This window comes from Sphaerodactylus townsendi, linkage group LG03 (assembly GCF_021028975.2).
Source record: "Sphaerodactylus townsendi isolate TG3544 linkage group LG03, MPM_Stown_v2.3, whole genome shotgun sequence".
In the NCBI taxonomy this organism is placed as follows: Eukaryota; Metazoa; Chordata; class Lepidosauria; order Squamata; family Sphaerodactylidae; genus Sphaerodactylus; species Sphaerodactylus townsendi.
In genome coordinates this window covers 92,181,364-92,206,573 of record NC_059427.1, presented here as the reverse complement: position 1 = coordinate 92,206,573, position 25,210 = coordinate 92,181,364, and the positions used below count along the sequence as shown (strand labels likewise).

Sequence of the window (25,210 nt, the reverse complement as noted above, 5' to 3'; positions counted from 1 at the left end):
CTCAGCTGTGGTGTCCATTTGTGTTGGCGCTTCTGTGCTGTCCCGCACTGTGTCAGCATGGTAGGGGCATTCCTGGGGGTGGAACTGACATTGGTCAGCTTCTACTGCCCTTTCAGTCCCCTTGTGCTGATACAGCTGGCCTCAGAGATAATGCCATGATTTTTGTGGCGTATCTCCACTTTTTCCATGGGGACTTTTGACAACTTTTTTCCTTTTTCCTTTTTGGGCTTTCTGCACCATGGAAAAGCATTTAGGAGGGTGTAGGATGGTGCCGGAGCAGTGCTGTCCCCACCGCCCAACAACTCTGGATTGGGCTGTTAGAGTCTTAAATTAATTCTGCACAGTAGAAATGTAACAGGTTGACAAAGGGAAATATCCCAGTTGGGAAATAACTTCACATGGGTCCCTTCCCCAACCCTTCCCCAAAGTGGGATTGACCTATTATATTTCCCTCAAGCCGGGTTTTTAAAAAAACACCAACATCGGGATCTTTTTAGCAAAGCCTTTATTGGCATAAACAGAACAACAACAACAAAACACAGCAAACAACAAGGCCTTGAAGGCAAAAAATGGTAACCTCAGATCAATACATATTGTTACTGACTCTGAATTATTTCCATTACAAAGCTTAGGATCTTTTTGAAAAATTTCAGGTTGAAACTGCTACTGAGGAAATGGCACAGGTGCCCAACCGCTTTATTTTTCCCACGCCATCTTATGTCATCTCAGTTTTGTTTCTGCTGAGCTACCGTCTGGTGTGATAGTCCACCATTTCGCAAACGTCCCCCAAGCACATTTTCTCCCCTTGGCAACGGCAGTGAGCACCATTTCACATAAATGTGTACAGCAATGGATTCACAACAAATGGGGCCATTGCATCCTTTTTTATTTTTGGGTGCTCAGAGCATATAGGTAGGTGGATGGGACATATTACTTTGCTCCCTTTTTGGAAATATTTTATTATTTTGTATATTACAATGTTAAGGGTGGATTGCACACTTCATGTTTACATGTGTCATGGTTTCAAAGCCCTAAACTTTTTCCCCATGCTGTAGAAATGGGAGGGGGAGGTCCTGCTTCGGTTCCTGGGGTTGCTGTAGATTCTCCTCCAATCAGAAATGTTCCCTTAGCAAAGGGCAGGAGTGGGTGGAAGGAGGACTGTGGTGAAAGAACAGCCAATCAGAACGTAGGAAAAACAGGATGTTTGCAAATGTGCATTTGCATTGCAAAAAAAATAGTGAGTTTGTCTGAAGGGGCATAAAGAAAACTTGCTTTGTGTGTTCCTGCATTGAAGGGGGTTGGACTTGATGGTTCTTGGGGTCTCTTCCAACTCTATGATTCTACAAAAACGGATTATTTCCTTCACGGAAAATGGGCAGCCATGTGAAGGACAAAGATGGAACAAAATAGACTTGAATTGTAACCCATTATTATTATGCTGTGCGGAATCCACCTTAAAGCGATTCAGACCAGAATACTTAAATGACTGCTTGATCCTCTATGTACCTGTCCAATAATCTTCAGAAATGCTGCTTTGAGTCACTCTTTCCTAACAGGTAAGGTAGCAGGGCTTTAATGATTGCAGCATACAGCTATGGAATACTCTTTTCATCCAATGTTCACCTGAGGGCCAAATCAGATGCAATGGTGTTTTCAGGTCTGGTCCATAGACATTGCTGTGATTTGAAAGCCTCATATGGCCATTAAAAATGTTATGAAGTTCTGATCCTGACTGGGCTTCTAGCATGACAAGATAGTGTGCTCTTGTCTCCCTAGCGCCTTTCAATTGCCAAAACAACTGATGGCTCATTATGCATGGAAGGCTTACCATTGGGACTCTTCAGTGGGCTTTAGTGGGGTCGCCTTGTGTTTCTCTATTTACACATGAGGGGGAAGCCCACAATCTGCAGTGCAATTTGTCTGCTGAACTCAGCCAGATCTCAGTTCCTGGTTTGTTTAACTCCGCATATCAAATCAGCCTTAAAGCCACAGATCTCTCCTCCCCCACCACCTACCCACACTCCCTGCCATGGCAGGGAAAAGAGAGGTTTGTTTTAAAATAAAGGCTTGCTTGAATTAAAATTTTTTAAAGCCCTCCTAATCATTAGGGAGGGCGGAAGTAGAGCGAGGAGATGGGGTGGAGCCAAAAAGAAACTCTGCTTGTACTATTCCTTGGAAAAGCCCTCTCTGTTATTATTACACTGAGATATCGACATCACAATACAAGTATTTAGAGAAACAGGAAGGAGCAGGCAACATGAAAGGTGGGGTGAAGGGTAAGTATGGATGGTAGGATGAAGCTAGGTAGGCTGGTGTGGGTAGAGGGAAGATGTCCAAGGCAGAGCTGTTTTCACTGGCAAATCTGTCCTGCTCTGGCAGTGGAGCAGATTCAAGTTGTGCTAGAAGTGGTCTTGCTTATTTGCACAGAGAATGAAAAGCGAAAGTGAGGCTCCAGAAAATACGTCTAAGAAATCTTGCTGTTATGGACATTAGCCTCCATCGCACAGCAGACACCTTGTGCATAATCAGCCAATACCTAGTTTGGACCTGAGCCTATGGAATTTTTGGTCCTTCCAGGACTTTTGTGGAGATTATTGCTGGACTGTTTGTATCATAGATTGGTCACATAAAATAAATCTATATGACAAGCCTATTCACTTGCAGTTCCATTTGAAGCAGAGTTACATTTTTCTCAGCCCACTGAACCCAGTGAACTCCAACTCTGCTTAGGATGTGCTACTTTGCTGGGTTTTTTAAAAAAACGTGACTGCTGTTGTTCAAGTTGCCTTTAAAAAAGTTTAAAATGATGCAAATGTTAGGAAAGCTGTAAGATTATAATACTGTTATCTTCTTCAACTTCAACTGACCTTTATCAGGCATATCTTTGTTATCTTCTTGTAAGCCATCTTGAGGCCCCATTTGGCTGAAGGGCAGGGAGGAATGTTTTCAATTCACACATACATAACAAAAACTGCCTCCATATGGCAAGCTGTTGGGGTGTTACAGTACTCCAAGAAAATAATCTCCCACCATACGTTGCCACAAGGTGTGTCTGATGATGACAAGCCATGAAGTGAAAGCCAATCTTCCTGTCAAGGTTGATGCATGTGAAGGGTTCACTGCCTGGATCATCCATTACATGGGTTTCAAGTAAGGCTGAGCTGGTTGGACTTACCTCATTTCATGCTGGTTTTCAGGAGAGCTGAAAAATTCAAACTTTTAAATACCTTTTTCATACACATTTGCTTTGTTTCAGTGCTGTTTTTCTCAGCATTTTCTTTCTTTTTGCCACCATGGTTCACAGACTCATATGCCCACACACTGCCATTTAATCCTATTGGCTGCAGCAATCCAGGTAATTCTGATGATGAGTATAATGATGTTGTGGATCGTAATGATTTGTTACATTACAATAAATTCGATTACACAGCCATATCAGCAAATGAACCACAACTCCAAGTCGTCCACTATGGACAGCAGTATTGTATGAACATTTTCATAATTTGATCTCACTTAGAATTAAATCATCAGAAATCAAAATAAATCAATAGAAATCTTGTCCACAACAGGGATCACATGTTCAACAATGTCAACATGAGATAGACTTTTATCCACAAATTCTTCACAAGTAGGAATGGCATTATTTAATTCAAACTAAAAATTCTGAGTGTCCTTTATTGCAAATCACAGGAAGTAGAACCACTGTGGTGCTATTGTTCCCTATTTTACATCAGACTCATGTGCTGTGCATGGGAGGCCAAGAACTACTTAGTAACTTGTGTGCAAGGAGCAGGTGGCTTCAGTCCAGTTTTCTGGTGGGAAAATATCCACATCATAAGAACCATCATCACGATTTGGCACCGAGAGAACATTCTTGACCAGATCAGAAGACTTTTTAATGGAGGTCAGATTTCTGACTCAAACAGCTTTATGTCTGGGTTTATCAGTGACATATTTTAAAATCTGATCAGCACAATGTGGAAAAAGGTCACTTAAAATAGTTAAAACAATGCTTGCAGCTGAATATCTTAGCCATATTTGAACATTTCTCTCCACATTCCCATGTAATACCTATTTTGTGCCAGTTTGGAGAGTCTTCAGAGCCCCAAGCAGCTGCTGCTTTAGCACCATTTTCTTTATCCCATTAGAAAAACGCAAGCAGATATGCAGCCAATTGGATTTGGCTGTATGATGATGTCACTGAAGGCAAATGAATATAATTCAGAGTGAGAACAACATCTATTCAGGAACCTGCACTCAGAACTGGCTTTGTTTGTCTGCCGTGGCAGCATCATAGAGTTAAATCTGACTGCTTTGTGGATGACTTGCTTGTTCCCACGGAAACAGAAGATCTATTTAAAACTGTGCAGCAGCAGCCTATCAGAACCATGGAGACACCCACTCTAAAGCAACCCCACAGTCCTGCTACCTGAATACCAAATACCACAAAGAGGAGCATGAGCATGCTTTTTTGGGGGGGCGGGGGGAGGATGGGGGATTATGGTTGAAAAGCTATACTGCACATTCTCTCCCCATTAGAGCCCTATCTCAAGGTATCATTAAAGAAGAGGCTTGTAAAGGAAGGAATGAAGAAGGACTAATTTTTTTAGTACTTTTGGTCCTCTGGCTAATGTATTAAGACACAGATGCAACAGGGTTTGTTTATACAAGGCCTGAGAAAAAGAAAAGGCTAACATTCTCCCTCACCCACAAACACAGAAAGTAGTGACTCCTGCCCAAACTATTTCTGTTTTGTGATGAGTGTGACTAGTAGTCATCATTAACAGGAAATTAAGGCACACCTCTGGAGAAGCTTCGCTCACGTTCCCTGTTTGGCACTGAACTGCAAAGCACGGGCAGGGCTCCCCAAGTCTCCCTGCCTGGTCACCAATGGCAACACCCCGTCTGGCTCTGGTTCCCACCCCCTTGGCTCTGAACTCCACCTCTCCCCCAAGTTCTCTTTCAATTACAGAGGATGCAAGTAGGGAAGGGATCTGTTTGCATTCTCTATAAAAGGCAGAAGTAGGGAGCTATTTGTGGTTCTTCTGCAAAAGATGAACATGAAATCAAACAAAGTCTCTGTGGCCTGTTCAGAATACTTCAAGAAGAAGAATGGTGTTACTCTACATCAGGGCAGGAACAAATAAACATGTTTCCTGCACAGCAAAACAAAGCCCTGCCCCTCTCTAAGACTTCTGCCTTAGCCAGAATACTCAGTATGTGTATCTTCTTTCAGTTTGTGCCAAGGTTTTACAGAAGGCAATGGTGGCACTTTGACAGAAGGCAACAGTGACACAAATCTGAGCAAAAGTAATGTTTTAGCCTCCCACCTTGAAAAGCAGGGTCTTGTGTGATATGAGAGAACAAATACCGCTCAAGCACAGTTCCTGTTTGTACAGATTAAAAGATGTCTACTGATGGAATGGTCTCTTCCACTTGCTTTGCAGATTAGTGGGGTGGTAGAGACATTTTTTTTTGCACATTACCCAAGACTGTTACAACATTAGTCTAAATAAAACATGAATTGCAGAAGATGACAATTAAAAACAATCAGTAACATAGGTTGCCAATCATCAAACAAGCTTCAACCAACCCATAGAAGCATGAGTATAAAGGTTAAAATATTTCACTCTACAAACAAGTTATACCAAAAAATTATGACTTTGACATAACCTTTAACTGAATTTTTTTGGCAGCCAAAGCATATAAAGCTACCATATACATAACCTGTGGGTCTGCATCAACTAGAAGGAATGTTATCTTCTCCACAACAAAGACAGATTTGATAATACAGTTGCAAGAAATGCATGCCTGAGACCCAAACACAGAGGAATGTGAAGCATACAACGAGGAAGCTCCTCAACCTGACACACCATAAATACCCTGTTTCCCTGAATATAAGACATCCCCGGAAAATAAGACGTAGTAGAGGTTTTGCTGAAGTGCGAAATGTAAGGCATCACCCAAAAGTAAGACGTAGCAAAGTTTTTGTTTGGAAGCATTCCTGACGAACAGAATACAGAAATATAAGACATCCCCTGAAAATAAGACATAGTGCATCTTTGGGAGCAAAAATTAATATAAGACACTGTCTTATATTCGGGGAAACACGGTATGTGTATGCTGGGTACTGTTCTGCATGGTTTAACCACAAATAGCGGTAAAGGCTGCTCTTAGGTTGTAAAACATGATGTTGGACAGGTTCTGCTATGATCGATGTTAAACCATCTATACCAGGGAGCATATCTGGAGCCCAGTATTGTATGCCTATCAATCAAGGCATCAGAAATGCAAACAGAAGAAGAAGAAGAGTTTGGATTTATATCCCCACTTTGTCTCCTGTAGGAGACTCAAAGGGGCTTACAATCTCCTTTCCCTTCCCCCCTCACAACAAACACCCTGTGAAGTAGGTGGGGCTGAGAGAGCTCTGAAAAGCTGTGACTAGTCCAAGGTCACCCAGCTGGCGTGTGTGGGAGTGCACAGGCTATCACAGAGTGATAGAGTTTGGAACTAACCTGGAAGACCTGCTGAAAATCAAATGGAAGGGAATAGCAGTTCACAGTACTGTTATATCTGGCTGACCTGAGTGTTATCATTTGGGAGAAGGATGAAAAATTGCCTTGAGAGATGAGAAGTTGGAGATTTTATCTACTGGCAGATTGGTGGGATAGACCAGCATGGGCCAGAAACATCAGCAATACATTGTGTGAGTCATAAACACAGAAACAGCAGCTGATCTCACAAAAGGACATTGTCTACACACATATACCTATGAGATGTTAATCAATTATGTGTCTACTGAATGGATAAGATCCTGAAATACTTAAAGATACCAAACATACAAATGAAGATAGTGTGGCATAGTGTTATGGTTTCAGTTTTGGACTAATTTTTAGGAGACTCATATCCAAATATGTATTTTGCCAAGAATCTTGCTAGATGATCTTGAGTCAGTCAGTCTCTTGCACCATTTATTTACTTATTTAATCCCAGAGTTGGAAGGTACCCCTAGGGTCATCTAGTCCAACCCAGCCAGATTTAACTCATCTGATATGTATATAACTGGTTTTTTTAACTTTCCAAGTATAATACTTTACATGTGTCCCTATTAAATTTAAATTGTCTGGGACCATTTCTCCATCCTATCCAGCTGCATGCTATTTCTATCTTCCAAGGTATTAACTACCCCACCCAGCATAGTATCATCCACAAACCTGATGAACATGTTCAGATCCCTTATGTGACTAATTTATAACAATGTCAAAACAGCACTGGGCCCAAAACAAACCCTCAGGCACTCTACTTGTCACTTCCCTTCCAGTTGATGGGGAACAATGAACCAACACTCGTTGGGTATGATCGACCAACCCGGTCTTGATCAACCTAACAGAAATGGATTCTGGTCCATATCTCTCCAGCTTTTCAACAAAAACATCATAAAGCACCATGTCAAAAACTGTATTAAATTCAAAATAAAGTGCAGCCACAGTATTGCTCGGATCCACCAAACTACTGTATCTATCAAAAGAAGAAGATCAGATTGGTCTGACATGACTTATTCCTAGGAAAGCCATGCTGACATTGAACAATCACACTGTTTTTCTCCAAATGTTCACAAACAGATCCCTTAATAAGCTGTTATAATCTTTCCTGGTATTGATGTCAAATTAAACAGCTGATAATTTCATTTCTCCCCCCTTTTTTAAAAAATAGGCACAACCATAGACTTTTCCCAGTCCCCTGGTACCTCCCTCATTCTCTTGAGAGGTTCTGAGATGACATTCATCAACTCCTTCAACTCCCTGGAATGCAGTTCATCAGGTCCTGAAGACGCATGGATTTAAAGCAACTAGGTATTCCCAGGCCATCTCCCTACTTAGCTTGAAATCCTTTCACTTGATTATCCCTACTGTATACTAGTTCTTCTACAGGGGAAAAAACAAAACAAGGTAAGAATGTAAAAGTTTGATAGTTTAATTACTGTCAGGGGGATTGTATCTAGGTGATTGAGATGCATTCCTAATTCAACGTAATTGCTACAAAATATATGGAACCAGCCTGCTATATGTTACCACTGCCATTCTGCGTATTCTTTCCTTGAGCTTTACTTTATGGCTTCACAAACTGAGTAGATAACTCGGCGTTCCCCTGACATTTTGGTCTCATGAGAACCAGAATTGTTTCTGTTATCTCATGGAGGCAGGATGCCAGGTGGTTCTCTGTCTCTATCTGTTGCTGACCTTGGGGCACCTCAGCTCCAAACTAACTCTTTCTCACATTTCTTGGAAAAATGGGAGGAGGGGGGACCAACAATGGAATAAAGGGGATAGCAAAAACCAGGTTTGCCAGAACTGGCTTTGTCAAGATGGGTACTTTGATGCCTATCAATAAACACTACTGATCAACAATAAAGAGTCTGTTTATTGCTTCAAGGTTGAGACCTAACAATTACACATTAAAATTCACCCACCACTTCCCCTAAAAGGACTTAACGTTTCCTTGTGTTTCCTCTTACTTCTAATATATTTGGGGGGGAAACCCCAAATAAAACAACCCTTCTACTGTTAAATTTACCTTCCTGACCAATGCTCATTTTGGGCTATAACCCCCTGGACCCTCTCCATACAGATCTTAGCTATCTTTATACATTCATCTTTATTAATATGCCACTCCTACCACTCACTATATTTAACCCTCCTCAGCCACAGACCACTAAAAAGCCCCCTATGAAGTCACCTTGGTTTCAAACAACAATATACCTCACAGGGGCCTTGTGACATCAAAATGAGTAAGCCAGAACTATTTATGCTGCCCTGAACACCTTGGCGGGATGGGATGAAAGGCACTAGACAGATTCCTGATAGTAACAGTAAGTGGAATTTGTACAAACTCTTGAACTTTACAAACAAACAAACAACAAAAGACAGGCGAACAAACCACTACTTCACTGGAAAATGAACCAACTGGCCCTTACGAAGTACAGTTTGTAAACAGGTCGACTGAGGAATGTGTGCCTAATTTAACTCTTAGAAACAAAACAATTTTTTTTACATATCACCTGCTGCTGATGTTCAGGGAAGGCTACATTGCTTGTTGCGCACCATTTTATATTGCTATTGCAGTGTCATACACTCCTGAGGTAAAAGATTTGCTGTAACTTGGTTGGACTTGTGTCTCCTAGGTTATTCTTTTGCTTTCCTGATTGGAATCTTTTTCTTGCTTTCATTTCCTATAATGAATTTGTATGGCTGCATCTGTGTCTCCATTCACCTGAATACTTGGGTAATTTTATGTTCTTTAGATTCAGCACATTTCCTTTGGTGGGGTATGAGTACACAGGTGTAGTTCTTAAACTGCAGCATTTATTAATTAAAAAAACACCACACAAAGAGAAATGAACAACCCTTTCTGAACATACAATTCCAGGAGGAAGCTGCATACGTGGACAGAAACAGCACAAAGATTATGTCCAGGACAGTGACTGATGACAATCAAACAAAATTGCATGTGACAAGGATGCTGAAGTAGACGAAGGCTAAGCTTCATTTATTGTCAGTGAGGCTTCAGATCCTGAACATGCAAAAAAGAAATTGTGGAGTGAGGCTTCTCTTGCATTCAGAAGGACTGGCTTCATTTAGTGAACATCCATCCATTCTAGTATCCAGCTTCCAAGAGTGTTTAGCCAAGTGTTTCCAGGAAGCACATAAATATATATGGAAGGCAATAGCTCTTCCTCATTGTGCACCTCCACAGCAACAGATAATTCAGAAGTATAAAGCTTGTATTTTTGTAAATATTTTGTGTGTGTGCATCAGAATTGCCATGGAAATGACACACAAAAGTCAAGGGAATATGCTGTAGAAATCTTTTATAAAATCCCATCTCCCCTATTTTGCTAAAAATAGCTATAATTAAAAATGGCCGACTAGCTCTGATTTTTCCATTTTCTTAAAAACAAAATCCCTTTTCTGAACTGAGCATATTTTCATTTTAAAGTCAGAATCATTGTATCTGATTCTATGATAAAATCTGTGGATACTTAAATCTAGATACTATAGCCATAAACAGACAAGATAATTCTTTCTACCAATTTGAAAAAAACATTCCAGCTTTGCATTAAAATCTGAAGTAAAAAAACCAACCAACCACCAACACAATGGAGGGGTTAAACACGCCCCTACCTAAATATTAAAAGCAGTGCCTACAGCTTTAAGAAACAAATGCCCTTAATGACTGATGCTAGGCAAACACATAGAATTGCCAACCTTCAAGTCTTTATTTCTGTCAATAAAAGGTTGAGGCCTCTTTTGGAGTGTTTTGAACTTTGAGGGAGGATTCATCATAGCCAGGCTGGACGCCAATCTCCAGGTGACTTGCTACCACATGACTTGCATGAATGCCCAAGCCCATATGCTCTTTATTGATCAAAAGTAGCCACCCCACAAAAGCCAGTGTTGTGTAGTGGTTAGAGTTGCAGACTAGAATCTGGGAGCCCCGGGTTCAAATCACCAATCTGCTGTGGAAGCTCACCAAGCAGGTGGGTGGATGGGTGGCAGGTTGGTGGATGGGTGGGTGGGAAGAAGAGACAGATGCAGGGGAAAGTGGGTATATTTATTTATTTATTGGATTTTTACCCCACCCATCCCTGAAGGGCTCAGGGCAGCTATACAACAAAAACACAATTAAAACAACAATAAAATCCTCAAAACTTTATAAAAGGACAGCTATTATTATTATTATTATTATTATTATTATTATTATTATTATTATTATTATTATTATTATTATTATTATTATTATTATTATTTATTTGACTTAATATACCGCCCAATCCCCGAAGGGCTCTGGGCGGTGTACATCATAAAATCACATAAAAACATCATAAACATCCATAAATTACAATAAAACAGCAGTTATAATATATCAAGATGGCGTCCTATCTAGATCTAGTCCCTTTAGCAAGTGGGGGTAATGGTCCCGGTGGTATAAGGGGACCATAGATCTCAATAATGGATCCCGTTGGCATTGGGATTCCAACCTAGGGAGGGGGGAGGGGGCACTCAGCGGCTGGTTTCTCCAAAAGCCCGGTGGAACAACTCGGTCTTGCAGGCCCTGCGGAAATCCCCAAGGTCCCGCAGGGCCCGGACAGTTGGAGGAAGAGTGTTCCACCAGGCAGGGGCCAGAGCCGTAAAGGCCCTGGCCCGAGTGGAGGCCAGCCGCATCATTGAGGGGCCAGGGATCTCCAGTAAATTGGCCTCTGCCGAGCGCAGAGGCCGAGCTGGGACATATGGGGTAATGCGGTCCCGGTGCAAAGCTACAATAATTGTGTGGGCAAGTGTCTACAGGACAAAAAATGATGTGTCTCCCGCAAGCCCTTTCAGGTTCCCCACTGAGAAACTGGCCCTGGCCCAGCATCTAACACTGTGCAACTGGGCCCAGGAGCGTAGATACAGAAAATGGCGCCTGGGTCAAGCATTGAAATTGCACCCTCCACAAACACTTTTAGCACCACCCCTGTCTCCAAGGCAGGCAGATTAACTCACACACTTTCTGCCTCGAGAGAATCCTTGTACCATCAACTATGAATCCATGCAAGTCTTCTGGAAGGTGCCTGTGCACTGCTGGCAGACTCTGCTGAATGGTCTGCTGAATATTATGGTCTACTGAAAATTATGGTCTGCTGAATATCTCAGTCCTCAGGTGAACCCCTGATGACACCCACAACATGAGATTTCCCAGCAGTTATGTGAGGAGGAAGGGGGGAGGACAAGGCTAGCTTTCTTTCAAGACACTACACTTGATGTGGTGTTGAAAAGGGTATACTCTGTAGGAATTTCAAGGCAAAACACTAACAAAAGTGGATATCTTAGTGGTCTCTCATTCAGTTATTAAACAGGGCTGACCCTACTTAGCTTCTGAAATCTGATGAGGTTGGGCGAAATTGGGCCATCCAAGGGAGGGTAATGGTCCAATAGCGTTGCTTTAAAAAACAAGTGAATTATTCTAACTTTTGAGATTCAAAATTATTATTTTGCTAAATGAGCAATCCTAGGTTCCCCTCTGCCCCCTTGCCTCAAAAACAGGTTGAAAACCAGATGACAGGGGGAGGTTTTTCAAGCCAGTGGGGTAGCCCCTGAACCCATCAGCACTGTGCAGAAGGCAGGCTGGCCCAGGACTCAGGACTCCTTTTGGGTAAGAGTTCCTCCAGCACGGAAAGACTTCTCTCCATCAGTAACAGTCCTTCTCTGCTGGAGGAAGTCCTCCTGGCCTGAAGGATGGTTTGCATCTGAGCAAAAGGGAGTCAAAGGATCCAACTCTTCATCTAGACTTCCTTTCATTTTCCATGCTGGCACAGGGGCCTTTTGATGGTCAAACTGCATAGCTGAGCCTTTTACACTTCTTTCTCTGAAGAACTTCTTGAGGGAGGTGGAGACAGGCTTTCAGCCAACCTGAAGGCAGCTCCTGGTTTTGGGTAGTCATGCAGTCAGAGAAGGCAACGTGCAAAGAGGTGCACATGAAAGGAGGCAAATGTGCCAGGCCCAGTCAGAGCTGGCTAGTTGTGAATTAGCCCCCTATCTCCCATACATCGCATGAAATAGCAGAATGGGCATGCCTGCAAAGTCTGCCGGGTGAACCCAGCAAGTGGTATGCAGCTGGCCAGTTCAGAGCTGCCTCGCCACATCTTCTAGGTGGGTTCCTGACCCCAAGATGCTGCTTCGGGTGCCTGGAAGAGCAGCTGGACAGGGAGGCTTTGCATGTCCCCAAAGAAACACCCCGGAAGGACCAGGCACATGTGTGAGGGGAGAAGGAAGAGATCAAGGAAGGGATGGGCAAAAAGCACACCTGGCCTGGCCTTTCCTTCCCACCTGGGCACTCCAGCTTTCTTGACTAGAAAGAAGTGCAGCATGGCAGGCCGGCCGGTGAACTAGGCTGGTCAGACCCATTAAGCTGCTGTCTCATTAGCATGGACCTCCCCTGAGCCAACTACCACCTGCAAAGGGGCAGCATGCCCAATCACCTGGGGGCTCCACTGCTTCCACCCTCCAGCCTGGGGTAGGCCTCAATCTAGCAGCAGGGCCCCAACTCTTCACCTTGCTCCAGGGAGGAGGGGGCAGGCAGCCAAATGTGCCCCCTGTGTGACCCATGGAAGTGGCGCCTGGGGCTCCCACCCCCTTTGGCCCTGTCCCAATGCCTATAAATGTACCATAGTTTTTCCAGAGGCTTCCAGGGGAAGGGAAGACAGGAATGCTGAACCTGACCGTGGCAGGGAGATAACGGTAGGTTTGCTGGTGAGTGAGAAGGAGAGAAAAGAGAAGGGAAAGAAAAGACACTATGGGGGCTTTCGGGGAGGGGGGGAGGAAACAGTGGGGAGAGAAAAATGAGAAGTTCCCGGATCAGTCCTTGTGTGTCCCTCTGCTTGTAAGTCTTGACATAATGTGCCTAGATATGAATAATGTATAACTTTTATCCTAGCATGTTGACATAGGTTTCTCAATGCCTCCCCCATAAGATAGATATGCACAAGGAAAAGATGCATGCACACATATTTTCTTTAACATGTACATAGGCATATTTCTGCCCTCTAATGGAAATAACATGACACTTCTACACAAGTATGCATTTCCTTTTTTGAACAAGACCTTCCGGCTTTTGCCTTATCAACTATCGGTTGTTTGGAAAGCTGAGGGTCTCTGCTTAGTTTTCTTCCCTGTTCACCACACACATGCTCCCGAAGACAGAAGTTCAGAAAAGAATATGCATGAATCCTCACTGGGAAAACTGATAGTTGGTTGTCACTCCCCACTCTGTGTAGAACAAGAAGGGATGCACAAGGGCAGCAGCAGGCTGGAAGAGGAACCCTTGTAGACACGCAGATACCTCTTGACAGCCAGGACACATGATAAAGCAATGTGTTTGCTGGCGCTCTAGTGTCCTACAGAACCTGTTAGTTCAGGTTGATGTTTAAAATACACAATTGCCTCACAGGATATCTGAGGACAGCAGGAACTCCTGAGTACAGTGTACATAACTTGGTAAAGGGGGTGGATAGTCTTTTGAACAGTCTTACATTACTGTTCTGACCTAAGGAATTCTACAGAGAAAGCTGAAATAATGGCAAGTAAATACTCCAGTTTTTATAAACTCGTTGGCTGAACTAAAAGCAGTTCTTTCTCAGTTAGAAGCGAACAATGTGTAAAGCAGGAACTACAGTAATGATAATATGTATGGTATTAATTATTCTAAGTATAACACCTTTCAGAAGAGCTTCACATACATTCTTATCTCTGTAATTCTTATAACTGCCCTATCGATATTATTGTTTCCACTCACTGCAAATTGTAGACAGTATCTTCATTATATTAAAAAAGCTGCTTCTAACATGAAGCTAACTAATATTTGCCAGGGGGACATACATATAGAGACTTGAACTGCAACCCTGGTTCTTTCTAGAGAAAGCATTCTTATCGAAGTACACTGCTGGTCATTTCAGTGACCAGCAGACTCTTATTGTGGGACCACTGCATTTCTTTTAACATATACCTGTGTTATAAGACACGGATAGTTAATATTCTCTAAATGGGATTAAAGGACAGATACATTTGGCATAAAAACATATTTTTTCCTGCATTTTACCAAGGCTACTGCTCATCCTTCAGAACCAGGGCCTTGGATGTATGAACATAGAGATTACCCTTGTGCCACGCTCTCTGCATAGGTTCTATGCATGCAGATAGCAAATGTATCTACAATCTCCTGTGTCTCCCTTGGATTCTCAATCAGGGAAAAAGTATGGTGAAACTCTCTTTATCACTTGGTAGGACATTATGAATTATCAGGCTACTACGTAGTAGGTCTATAATGCAGTTAATCAAGCATTCAAACTTCTGTACAAATGTTATCCTATCATTTGTATAACTGTTAATGCATCTCACAGCATTCTCCCTTTGTATAATTGTTTGTATAATTGTTAATGCATCTCACAGCATTCTCCCTTTTCAACCTTTCCACTGCAATGCTTTGTTAATGTTGTCCAAATTGTTGGGGGTTTTTTTTACTATTCTGTTGAAGTGAGTTGATCAGTTTAGAATTAGTTAAGATCCATTTGTATTCTGGGAGAAAGAAAGGAATCACCTGAATGAGAATGTCTCATTCAACAAAGCAACAAAGATACCAAAAGGACTTGTGTCAACATTGCTTATGATACTGTACATTTTTATTGCATGTTCGGAAAAGTTAAGCAGACTCTGTTCTGTCTTGCATTATCCACTTTTTAAGGAGACACTTCCTTTGTGAAGCACAGTAGGAAATCAGAAAGAAAAAGATTACTTTTGGCACAAAAATGCCAGAAACAGGATACAAAAAAGGATGCCAAAATTAGAATGGTTGGGCTGGGATATTAACATCACTTGAATGGCAAGCACTGGGAAGAGGGAATTCTATGAGTCAGCAGCCAAAAATATCCTACAGTTTGAGAACAGAATCATGCACACTACAGGCTATAATGCCTGAGCAAACAGACCATGAATGTTAATATAACTGACCTCTACTTGTACAAGTCAATAGCAAAGTAACATAATAAAACCAGGCCTATGCTACAGTCAAAAAGAGCATAAAATTTGGCAATATTTTCACACGCATGCCGAAACATGAGATCAAAAGCCCTCATCTTTGCTTACCTCATGTGTAGCAAATTTTTGCTTACCTCATGTGTAGTAAATTTTTTAACCTAAAACATCTTTATGTTTGTATCTGTTTTGCAAGTATTTCCAGGACTATAAAAGGTGGTGCTTATTTTGCAAAGCATGCTGAACTAAACCATCCTAAGTTTACTGATGAGCAACCAATGTGGCAATCAGTTTGCTTAGAAAATAATAATCAAGTAGTTATGTAGAAGGAACTGCTTTACGCAGTAATGGAACTGAAAACTGATTTTCTATACTCTAGCCCAACTTTCCATGTCTTCCTGTCACTACATTTAAATTGAAAATTACGTTTCATAAAAGTAGACAAGATCCATTTGCACATGTAAATAATTACTCCTAGCAGGCCTTGAAAAGAAATTCTATTCTTTTTTTCCTTTCAGTTTAAAGGGTAATAGTTCATTGGCAAATATTTCAAAATGGTCACAGCTCTACACCATGCACGTATATAAAATACCATCTCCGTCAAGATTTTGGCCTAAAGTTGTTGCTACTGATGACTACAGCAACTCTCTATAAAATCATTTAGGCAGTCAAGGTCCTTCAATGGCAATCTGCTCCAGAATACTGATGAGGCAGACGCTTCTGCTCAAATGAGTCATTTCTTTCCTCAAAGGGGGCTGCAGATATTTCTGAACTGAAACATTTGAACTTTTTTTTTTAATGCCAGAGAAGACTGGTGACAAGGAGCTTTCTTTACATCCACACTGGGGCATTTCCTTTTCAGGTGCTAAAAGGGACCAAGACAGAAATTAGCGTTAATTCTTGTGGCGAGAGAACACAAGAGTATTTTAAGAACAAAGTAAGGTCTAGATGAAGGACAACTTTGCACAGTGGAATATGCACTAATATTTCAGCAGGAAAACATGTAATTTAAGCATTGTATGGGCTGACTTAGTATCGTTTAGCATAAACCCCATTCCCATCAAAGAGATTGATCTACTCAGATTATTTTTTACTCATTTACTTCATTTACAATCTGGCTTTCTCCCCAATGGGAACCCAAGGCCGCTTACATTCTCCTCTCCTCCATTTTATCTTCACAATAGGTGAGAGGTAGTTTAGGCTGAGAGACTGTGATTGGACCCTGGTCATACAGCAAACTGGCATGGCGGAGGGGGGCATTCAGGCCTATGTAAAATGCTTCAATCATACAGGAAGATGGTGATGGACTTTCAAATCAACATATAGTGTTTATCCAGGAGAAAATGAATACAGGCAAACAAGGGCTACCCAAGTCCTTCATACCGGTTAGTGTAGCCAGCTTATCTCAAGACATATGGCAAACTGAAAGTCTTCCAGATTTTAGTGTTCTGGAACTCATGCAAAACATGAAACGGACTACTGAATATTACTAGCAGGGTCTCCCAGATCTTAGGTTTGCCAACCTCCAAGCAGTGGCTTATTTAAGATATGGCAGATATTGCACTTGCCCGGGAAGCCATTTGAAGGGGGGGCACCATCCCCGACTGCCTTACTGCCACAGTCATGCCATTCATGCACCTTGCCTTGTCTCACTCTGCCCACTTTCTGGACCCTTGGGAGAAAGCCCTTGCAGCGGCATTGGAAAGCTGATCAGGAGTGGGGCACAAAGACAGCAAAGCTTGCCAAGAGCGCTTTTTTCTGTAGCTACACACCTGCCTCTGGGTGGTAGATGGAGATCTTCTGGAATTACAACTGATCTCCAGATGAAAGATGGATATTATAAACTTGTCCCTGAGTTCTGGGGTCTTTCCAGGTGGGGGAGGTTTAGAAGGTGTGGTGTATGGTGGGGGGAGAATGGAATTCGGATGGTGGGGGAGGGGTATCCAGGCCCATGGATCAACTGTTCCGTGAGCCCAGACTGAGTGATGGGGGTGGGAGGCAGGAGGGCTTTGCAGGGCTTGCAGATCAGATGTTCCATGGGCCCAGCCTGAGTGTTGGGGGGATGGGCAGTCTTTGCTAGGCCTGTGGATCAGTTGTTCTGTGAACCAGGCTGGGTGTTGGGGGTCAGGGGGTCAGGTGGGAAGGGTTTGCCTGGTCCTCATGGCAGTTATTCTATGGACCCAGGCTGGGTGTTGGGTGTGGGGGAAGGCTTCTGGGGGCCTGCTGGGGATGAGAGGTAGGTAGGAGGGCTTTGCTGAGCCCATAGATCAGCTGTTATGTGGGTCCGGGCTGGCTGTTGGGGGTGGGGGGAAGCAGGAGAGCTTCTGGGGACCCACAGAGCAGTGGTGTGCTCTGTGGTCAGGAGGGAATCAAATGTCAGCCAGCAATGGGGGAGCACTTCATGAGCCCTGCTACCCCACTGGTGAAGGGTTCGTCATCACGACATTCGATTTCTCAGCCATTTATTGTTTAGGATTGAAGTCACTTCCTTCCCCAAACCCTTCCCTCTTCAGGCTCTATCCTCAAAATCCCCAGGTATTTCTCATCCCGGAGCTGGCAGCCCTTCAAGATCCTAGAGTGACACTTCAACCACACTAGGTCAATAACAGGCTCCAGTAGTCCTTTTAGTCTTCAAGCAGAATACCTGAAAGTTGAAGGAAAGGATAACTCTATCTCTAGAAAGCATTCAATAAAGGGATTTATCTAATATACACATTGTTTTTGGGCTAAGAACCCAACTGAAAATAATAAAGACTCATCTATTAAGTTGATGAAGTCCTCCTTTTAGACTGTTGCACAGAACCAGTGTGTGGGAAGCACAGAGAGCCCATTCAAGCCTAATTTGCCTCTTATGTTGCAGAGGATCTGTGGGGCAAGTTTGAACACAGGATGATGTCTTGGGAGTGACCCAACAAATCTAGATTCAAGGGTGATCTCCACATGTCTTTTGTCACTCTTGCTGTGGAAAACCATGTGCTTCCTTTCTATCATCACATAAGCAGAAAACAGGGGGGGCATCTTTGTGGGTGGCTTATCTGACTAGCTATTTCTCTGTACCCAAGAAGTGTACTTCCCCCCCATTCTCAGGATCTCAGAATCCCAAATGGGAATGAAAGCAGCAAGTGCATTTCTTAGGGCAAGCAGAGTAACACAATGGAAAGCTGGCAAAGTATTCTGTTAGGGTGTATTCAATCTGTGCCAAGAGAGGCTACATTAGAAACTTGCCAGGGACCTAATTGCTAAAAAGCACAAAATGCTGTTCTGAAGGTTTGTGAAGAAATGTAGCCTTTGGATACTACAAATCCAAGCATGTTGTTTATTAAGCAGTTTTAGATTGGCAAGGTTTATTTTACAAACCAACATAATTTAGGGGGAGTCCTGCACTGAACTGGAAAAATTACAAATCAATATTAAGAAGAGCCTTTCAAAGACTACATTGTTCTCTATTTTGTATTAGCTACTACCTTTTGTATTAACTATTGTTATTACCTAAATACTTAATTAACACACACAAACACACATTGGTTACATTTTAGTTAGAAACAAAGAATATGAAAGTAAAACAGTCTCCCCCTTTCCCTGCTTCCTTCACTCTTTCCCACCTAACAACAAGCCTATCTTTATCTGTCCTGTTTTCAGTTTCTCTCCTCCAACCACTGCATAGGAAAACTGTGGCCCAATTGTGTGGTGACAGGTGCTGGATGTGAACCACATGCTTGGTAGGAAATTCTCAAGGACTTGTGGGGCAGCACATCACTTCCTCCTGTATCCCCCTCCCCACATTATTTCCCTTGTCCCTCCACCTGACAACCCTTTGTAGTCTCTCTCCTTTCCCTGCCTCATTCTTTTCTTCTCAGACATTTACCAACCTACCTTCTATCTGCCTCCCATCTTCAGCTATATTTATTATTTTTTCCTTCATTTATACCCTGCCTTTCTCTACAGTGGAGATTAAAGCAGCTTACATCATTCTATTTTCTTTTTTATCCTCACAACAACCCTGAAAGGCAGGGGCGTAACGAGGCAAACTGTAGCCCTGGGCAAAACCTGAGTTGGATGCCCCCCCCCCCATGGGCGGCTACTCCACCATGACCAAAACATTTTTGCACCAGGACATTGGTGTGCAGGGGGTGCATTTTTAGACATATCAGCACTAAAATTTCAGCGTATCATCAGGAGACTGTCCTTATGCTACCCCCCAAGTTTGGTGAGGTTTGGTTCAAGAAGTCCAAAGTTATGGACTCCCAAAGGGGGTGCCCCATCCCCCATTGTTTCCAATGGGAGCTAATCCCGAAATTGCATGCCCTATGCAGCCCTTTGTCTGGAGTTAGATCAAAACTCCTTGGAATCAGCCGCTTGGCTGAGGGCTTTTAGATTCTGGCTGCAAATTCATTTTCTCTCGGACTGTAATTCCCTGGTCCACCGTCTGCTCTCTGAAACCCATTCCAACCCCTGGTTTTCCATAATTGAAGAAAAAATGGCCTCTATTGGACTGTCAGTGGATTCAGTTTGCCCTTTGTCCTATTCAGGAGCTTATAGAAAATTAAAAGGTCAACTATTGGATAGAGAGTTCTCCACCCTAATCACCGCAGCCAAGAAAACATGCTCCCCCCTGTATTTTTCTCTCCCATTTGAATGGGGCCACTTGGCACACTACCTGTATTGTTTAATAAACCCTGCTCAAAGGAGAGCCATAATGCTCGCCAGGTTTAATGTTATGCCTTCTGCCTTGTTACACGGCAGATTTAATAAGCAAGAAAAGGCTAAAAGATTGTGCCCATGTAATGGTTGCTCAGTTGAATCTCTGGTCCACCAATTACTACACTGCCTCAGATTCAAGGAAATCAGATCCAAGTATGTGAATCTTACTCCTTTACATTTACCAGATCTCCCCGTTTTAATTAGATTACACTACTTGTTGGACAATCCTGCTCCTTCTCTCTGTATGATAGTGGCAGACTTTCTCCTGGAAATTACTAAACGCCAGTAGATTTCCTTCAACCTAACATTTATTTCCTGTATTGTATATGCTTTTTAATCCATTTTTATTATTGTTGTACTGTTGTCTATGCCAATAAAGGCTTGCAATGGGAGCTAATAGGAGAGGGGGGCTACAGTTTTGAGGGTCCATAACTTTGGCCCCCCTGAACCAAACTGCACCAAACCAGGGGGGTATCATCAGGGCAGACTTCTGATGAGACCCTGAAAGTTTTGAGACAGTGCCTTCAGAAATGTGCCCCCCAGCCTGCAACCCCCATTGACTGCAATGCAGAAAACTCAATGCAGAACAAAGATTCTTGGGCAAATTTCTGGGATGTTCCTGAAGGGGACACATTTTTGGATGTATCCGCACCAAAAGTTCAGGGTATCATCTGGAAACTGTCCTGATGGGACCCCCCAAGTTTGGTGCAGTTTGGTTCAGGGGGTCCAAAGTTATGGACCCTCAAAGGGGGTACCCCATCCCACATTCTTTGCTAAGGAAATGGGGCTACCCTTTTGAGGGTCCATAACTTTGGACCCCCTGAACCAAACTGCACCAAACCTTGGGCGTGCCATCATGACAGTTTCCAGATAATACCCTGAAATTTTGGTACTGATACGTCCAAGAATGCTCTCCCTGCAAGAACATCCTGAAATTTGCCCAAGAATCTTTGTTCTGCATTGAGTTTTCTGCATTGCTGTCAATGGGGGTTGCAGGCTGGGGGGGGGCACATTTCTGAAGGCACAGTCTCAAAACTTTCAGAGTCCCATCAGGAGACTGCCCTGATGATACCTCCCAGTTTTGGTGCAGTTTGGTTCAGGGGAGCCAAATTTATGGACCCTCAAAACTGTAGCCCCCATCTCCTATTAGCTCCCATTGGAAACAGTGGGGGATAGGGGCACCCCCTTTGGGAGTCCATAACTTTGGACTCCCTGAACCAAACCTCACCAAACATGGGGGGTAGCATAAGGACAGTCTCCTGATGATATGCTGAAATTTTGGTGCTGCTAGCCTAGAAACTGCGCCCCCTGCAGGCCAAAAATGGAAAACCACTAAAAATACCCAAAAACGTACACAGCATTTTGATGCCCCCCACAAGGTGATGCCCTGGGCAGCGGCCCAACTTGCCCAATGGGCATTACGCCAGTGCTGTAAGGTAGGTTAGGCTGAAAGTTTGTGGTTGGCACAACATCACTTAGTAAGCTTCCATGGTGGACTGCCACTGATGACTTTCATTTCTTAAAGCAACAAGAGCTCCTTTTTATCACTTATGGTTGTTTTAATCCTCCCCCATGTATTTGTTTAAGTTTCAGATTTTTCTTCAAACATTTTTCAGGTTTTTAGAAAGACCTGTCTTGTCTATTCATGTTTCCAGTCATCACCTTTAAGGATCCTCAGATTTGGCTGAACTCACTATTAGACTATAGAATAACAGAATTTTCAATCTAAGGAGACAAGCTGATCTCACGAGTTCTCCTGAACTCTTAGCACCAGACAATGCTAGATACCAGGTAAATACACCACTTTACTTTTACTTTCTAGACTTCAGTAAACTAAGAACATTCACTTTAGCTAGACGCAATTCCCTACCCTCCTCTGCAACAGGGCAGATTCAAGAAAATCCCATTTGAAAAGAAGTTATGCTCCTGCTTTTTGGAAGAAATCGATACTTTAGAGCATATGTTTTTTAGATGACCTTTTTACAAAAAGCCTCATGAGGAACTTCTTGATTCAGTGTTGGCCAATTTAGCTGATATGACTGAAAAAGGCAAACTGGAATACATGCTAATGGGTAGGGATCGCAGAGTTACAAGCGTAATAGTGCAGTTCTGTTTAATAATGTGCAAACTTAGAAGGAAACAGTAAGTGGACAAATATTAAGGCGTGGTGTGCCATCCAAACATATTATAATTTTATGCAGTGCTGGATGGGTTTTTTACCTAGAAAGAAGGAATTTTATATAGCACTTTTAGGAAGTATTCTTTTTGAAGTTACAGTTTTAATCTTTGTATACATTGTATTTTTGCTGATACAGATAAATGACTGTAACATAGATTATTGTTTATTCGTACTGGTCGTTGATGGTAATAAATTGATTGATTGATTGACTATAGGATATAACAAGTACCTCACTGGTCTAATGTGAAATTTTGTTTGCAAGTGTGTTAGCCTTTAATTCTCAGTTAATGAGAAGAAATTTTTACGTATTTTTTGTTTTTATGGATTATAAATAATGTACTCCACATATCCTTTTGATGGGCATTCCCAATGCTCAACAACACTTAGTTCATTATTATCTTAGTTCATTATTATGTGCCCTTAGTTCATTATTATTTTATTCTGAAATAGTTATCCCCAGGTGTAAGCAACTTGAACTGCTACTGTATTATATAAGTGCAAAAGTATTTTTTCCTTGAAGATGCAATATATTATGGCATAGCATAGAGCTTCTGAAATAGTTTGATTGGAAAATGTCCACTGAAGATTCTTTAATACAAGATGCTAGGTATTGGCATTTACATATATTCTTGTTTTTTAAAAATTAAAGTTTAAAAATGGGAAAAAGCACAGCCAAGCAAATTGCCTGTATTCTAGGTATGCCTTTGCTGTTTTCAATACAGAAAGCCATCCCTTCCAACCAAAATTCCCAAACCTTGCCCTTAAAATGAACAGGGGTACTTCAGAACAAAGTGATCTGATGGTGGTAATTGGAGATGCACTAGCTGCTTCCATGCCTTGAGCAGACCCCAATTTTAGGACTCCCTAGACCTAGACTATATTATACAGACAACTAGAGAACAAGTGGCACACAACTGTCTCTTGTAATGGACACACACTCATCTGCTCTCGTTGTTGACATTCAGGTACACAGCCAATCTCAGCTTGTGTGCACAAAATTAGACATTTTGAAAGGGAGAAAGACAAAAGACAGTGATACCAAACGAGGCTTTTATTGCATTTTTTCTTTTTTGACACTATCAATACACCAATTTAATGTTGGTTGTCTGTATATATCTTGGCCAAAAACCTATGCTACCCTGGACTTGTTATCTTACTGAATAATGTTTACATCTTTTTTTTTTTATGCCTGTCTCCAAAATTGTAGCACATGATACTTTGGAAAAAATAAGCACATTATCCTATCTTAATGTATATAGTAAGCATAGTCAGTAATTTACCCAAAATACCTTTTACAAATTTACAGGGCAGTACCAAGCACATTCCGTGACTTAGAAAGGTGTACCTGTGCTTAGGACTGCACAGTAAATCCTTAACAGCTATTCACTGGTAGATCTTCTATCAGGCAATCATGATGTCTACAGTGGGTGGATGTACAGGATGCATATAAAAATTGCCGGGGTGGAAGCAAACAAAGTTACTGGTAAGAAAAAGCTATTTCACAATTTTATTTGCTTGCTTTTCCATCTTGTTTCAAATTATATTATGACATTAACTTGCTTGATGTAGAGTCCAGTTTTAAAATGTACAATAAGCAGCCTCTTTCATGTATATTAGAGGCAAAAGGAGAAAGAAATAGAAAAACTTAAAGGACTGTTTAATATATAAAGCGATGAGGTGTGAGCTTGTGTATTAAGCTGGTATGAGCTTAATGTCACATGGACAGGGTACAATTCCCAGGAAACAAAGCCCCCTTCAAAAGTAGCAGGTAAAATCAACATCACTTGTCAATGTCGCCACCTTCCCCAGATGGTTGATTCAAAGTAGGCGCATCTTCAGAGGCCTCAGCTGGAGCAGGGAGAGCTCTAAAATATGAGAATGGGGAAAAATAGAGCATAACAAGGAAAACAACCTGCTATAATTCTTAGCCTATTGATAATTTCACAGCTTAGCACTCCTTTGTGAACTGAGTCTGCACATTAGATTGTTCATGACCATAATGCTCCCAAATGGAAAGGGCTCAAGGAGACATTAATTGATGTTTGGGATCCATTACAATGGCAGAAAGGATCAGAGAGATTATGTTACCTCCATTTGGTGGTAAAGTGGGGGTACTATAGCTACAGCTAATTTATGAAGTTAATTAAGAGCTGGGATCTCCTTTCAGAATGAGACAGGATGTCTTCATGAGTTAAAGGTTCTATTTTCTCTCTGGACTATTAGAAGAAATCTACTGCTAATGCAGAAATCTGATCCCATTGAACTGCAAGGCTGCCGATAAAACCAAAAAGAGGAGGTTAGGGTAGATAAATTCTCTTGATTGGGGTGGGTGATTCAGGAATAACCTTTATTTATTCATAAAATGACTATACTTGAACCAATGCACGAGACAAAAGATACAGAGCAAAACTCTGTAGCCAGAATATGAGATACTCACTGACTCTGAGTCACAGAATATTTCCCTAAAGTCCAGAAATTTGTAATTCCAATCAAGTATTTTCATCCTATCTTTAAAACATAGGATGCCATCTGCCTAGAGTTTCCTTGCCCCTACAAGAAGAACCTAATGAAGTGAAGACGAGAAAACTCTTGAATAAGATGGAATAACTGCATGCATTATTTTAGAAATGATCAGGAAAAGGAGAGAACAAAGATTTTGGACTTCTGTTTTCAGCAGAAGTCATGTGATAACTTTCAGTCTTACTTTTTTGCTTATTAAAATGGTGAAAACAAGTAACCTTATGGAGATATTTCAGAAATGAGA

General features: G+C 42.0%; 1 protein-coding gene and 1 long non-coding RNA gene across 5 annotated transcripts in view; one reads left to right on the top strand and one right to left on the bottom strand.

Moving 5' to 3' along the window:
• The window catches only part of ARHGAP26 (Rho GTPase activating protein 26), a 380,547-nt gene that overhangs the window by 26,005 nt on the left and 329,332 nt on the right, over positions 1-25,210 (bottom strand). The window contains exon 21 of one of the 4 annotated variants that reach the window (XM_048489632.1): positions 23,282-24,311. The exons of the other annotated variants lie outside the window; for them this stretch is intronic. Coding sequence (XP_048345589.1) covers positions 24,227-24,311 — 85 coding nt within the window. The 3' untranslated portion in view covers positions 23,282-24,226. Of the gene's footprint in view, positions 1-23,281; positions 24,312-25,210 lie in introns of those variants that run through there. 4 annotated transcript variants of the gene reach the window in all.
• On the top strand, positions 10,853-21,411 carry LOC125428951. The gene is made up of 3 exons (XR_007243918.1): positions 10,853-11,018; positions 12,897-12,898; positions 21,401-21,411. It is a non-coding gene; the product is annotated as an uncharacterized LOC125428951 (long non-coding RNA).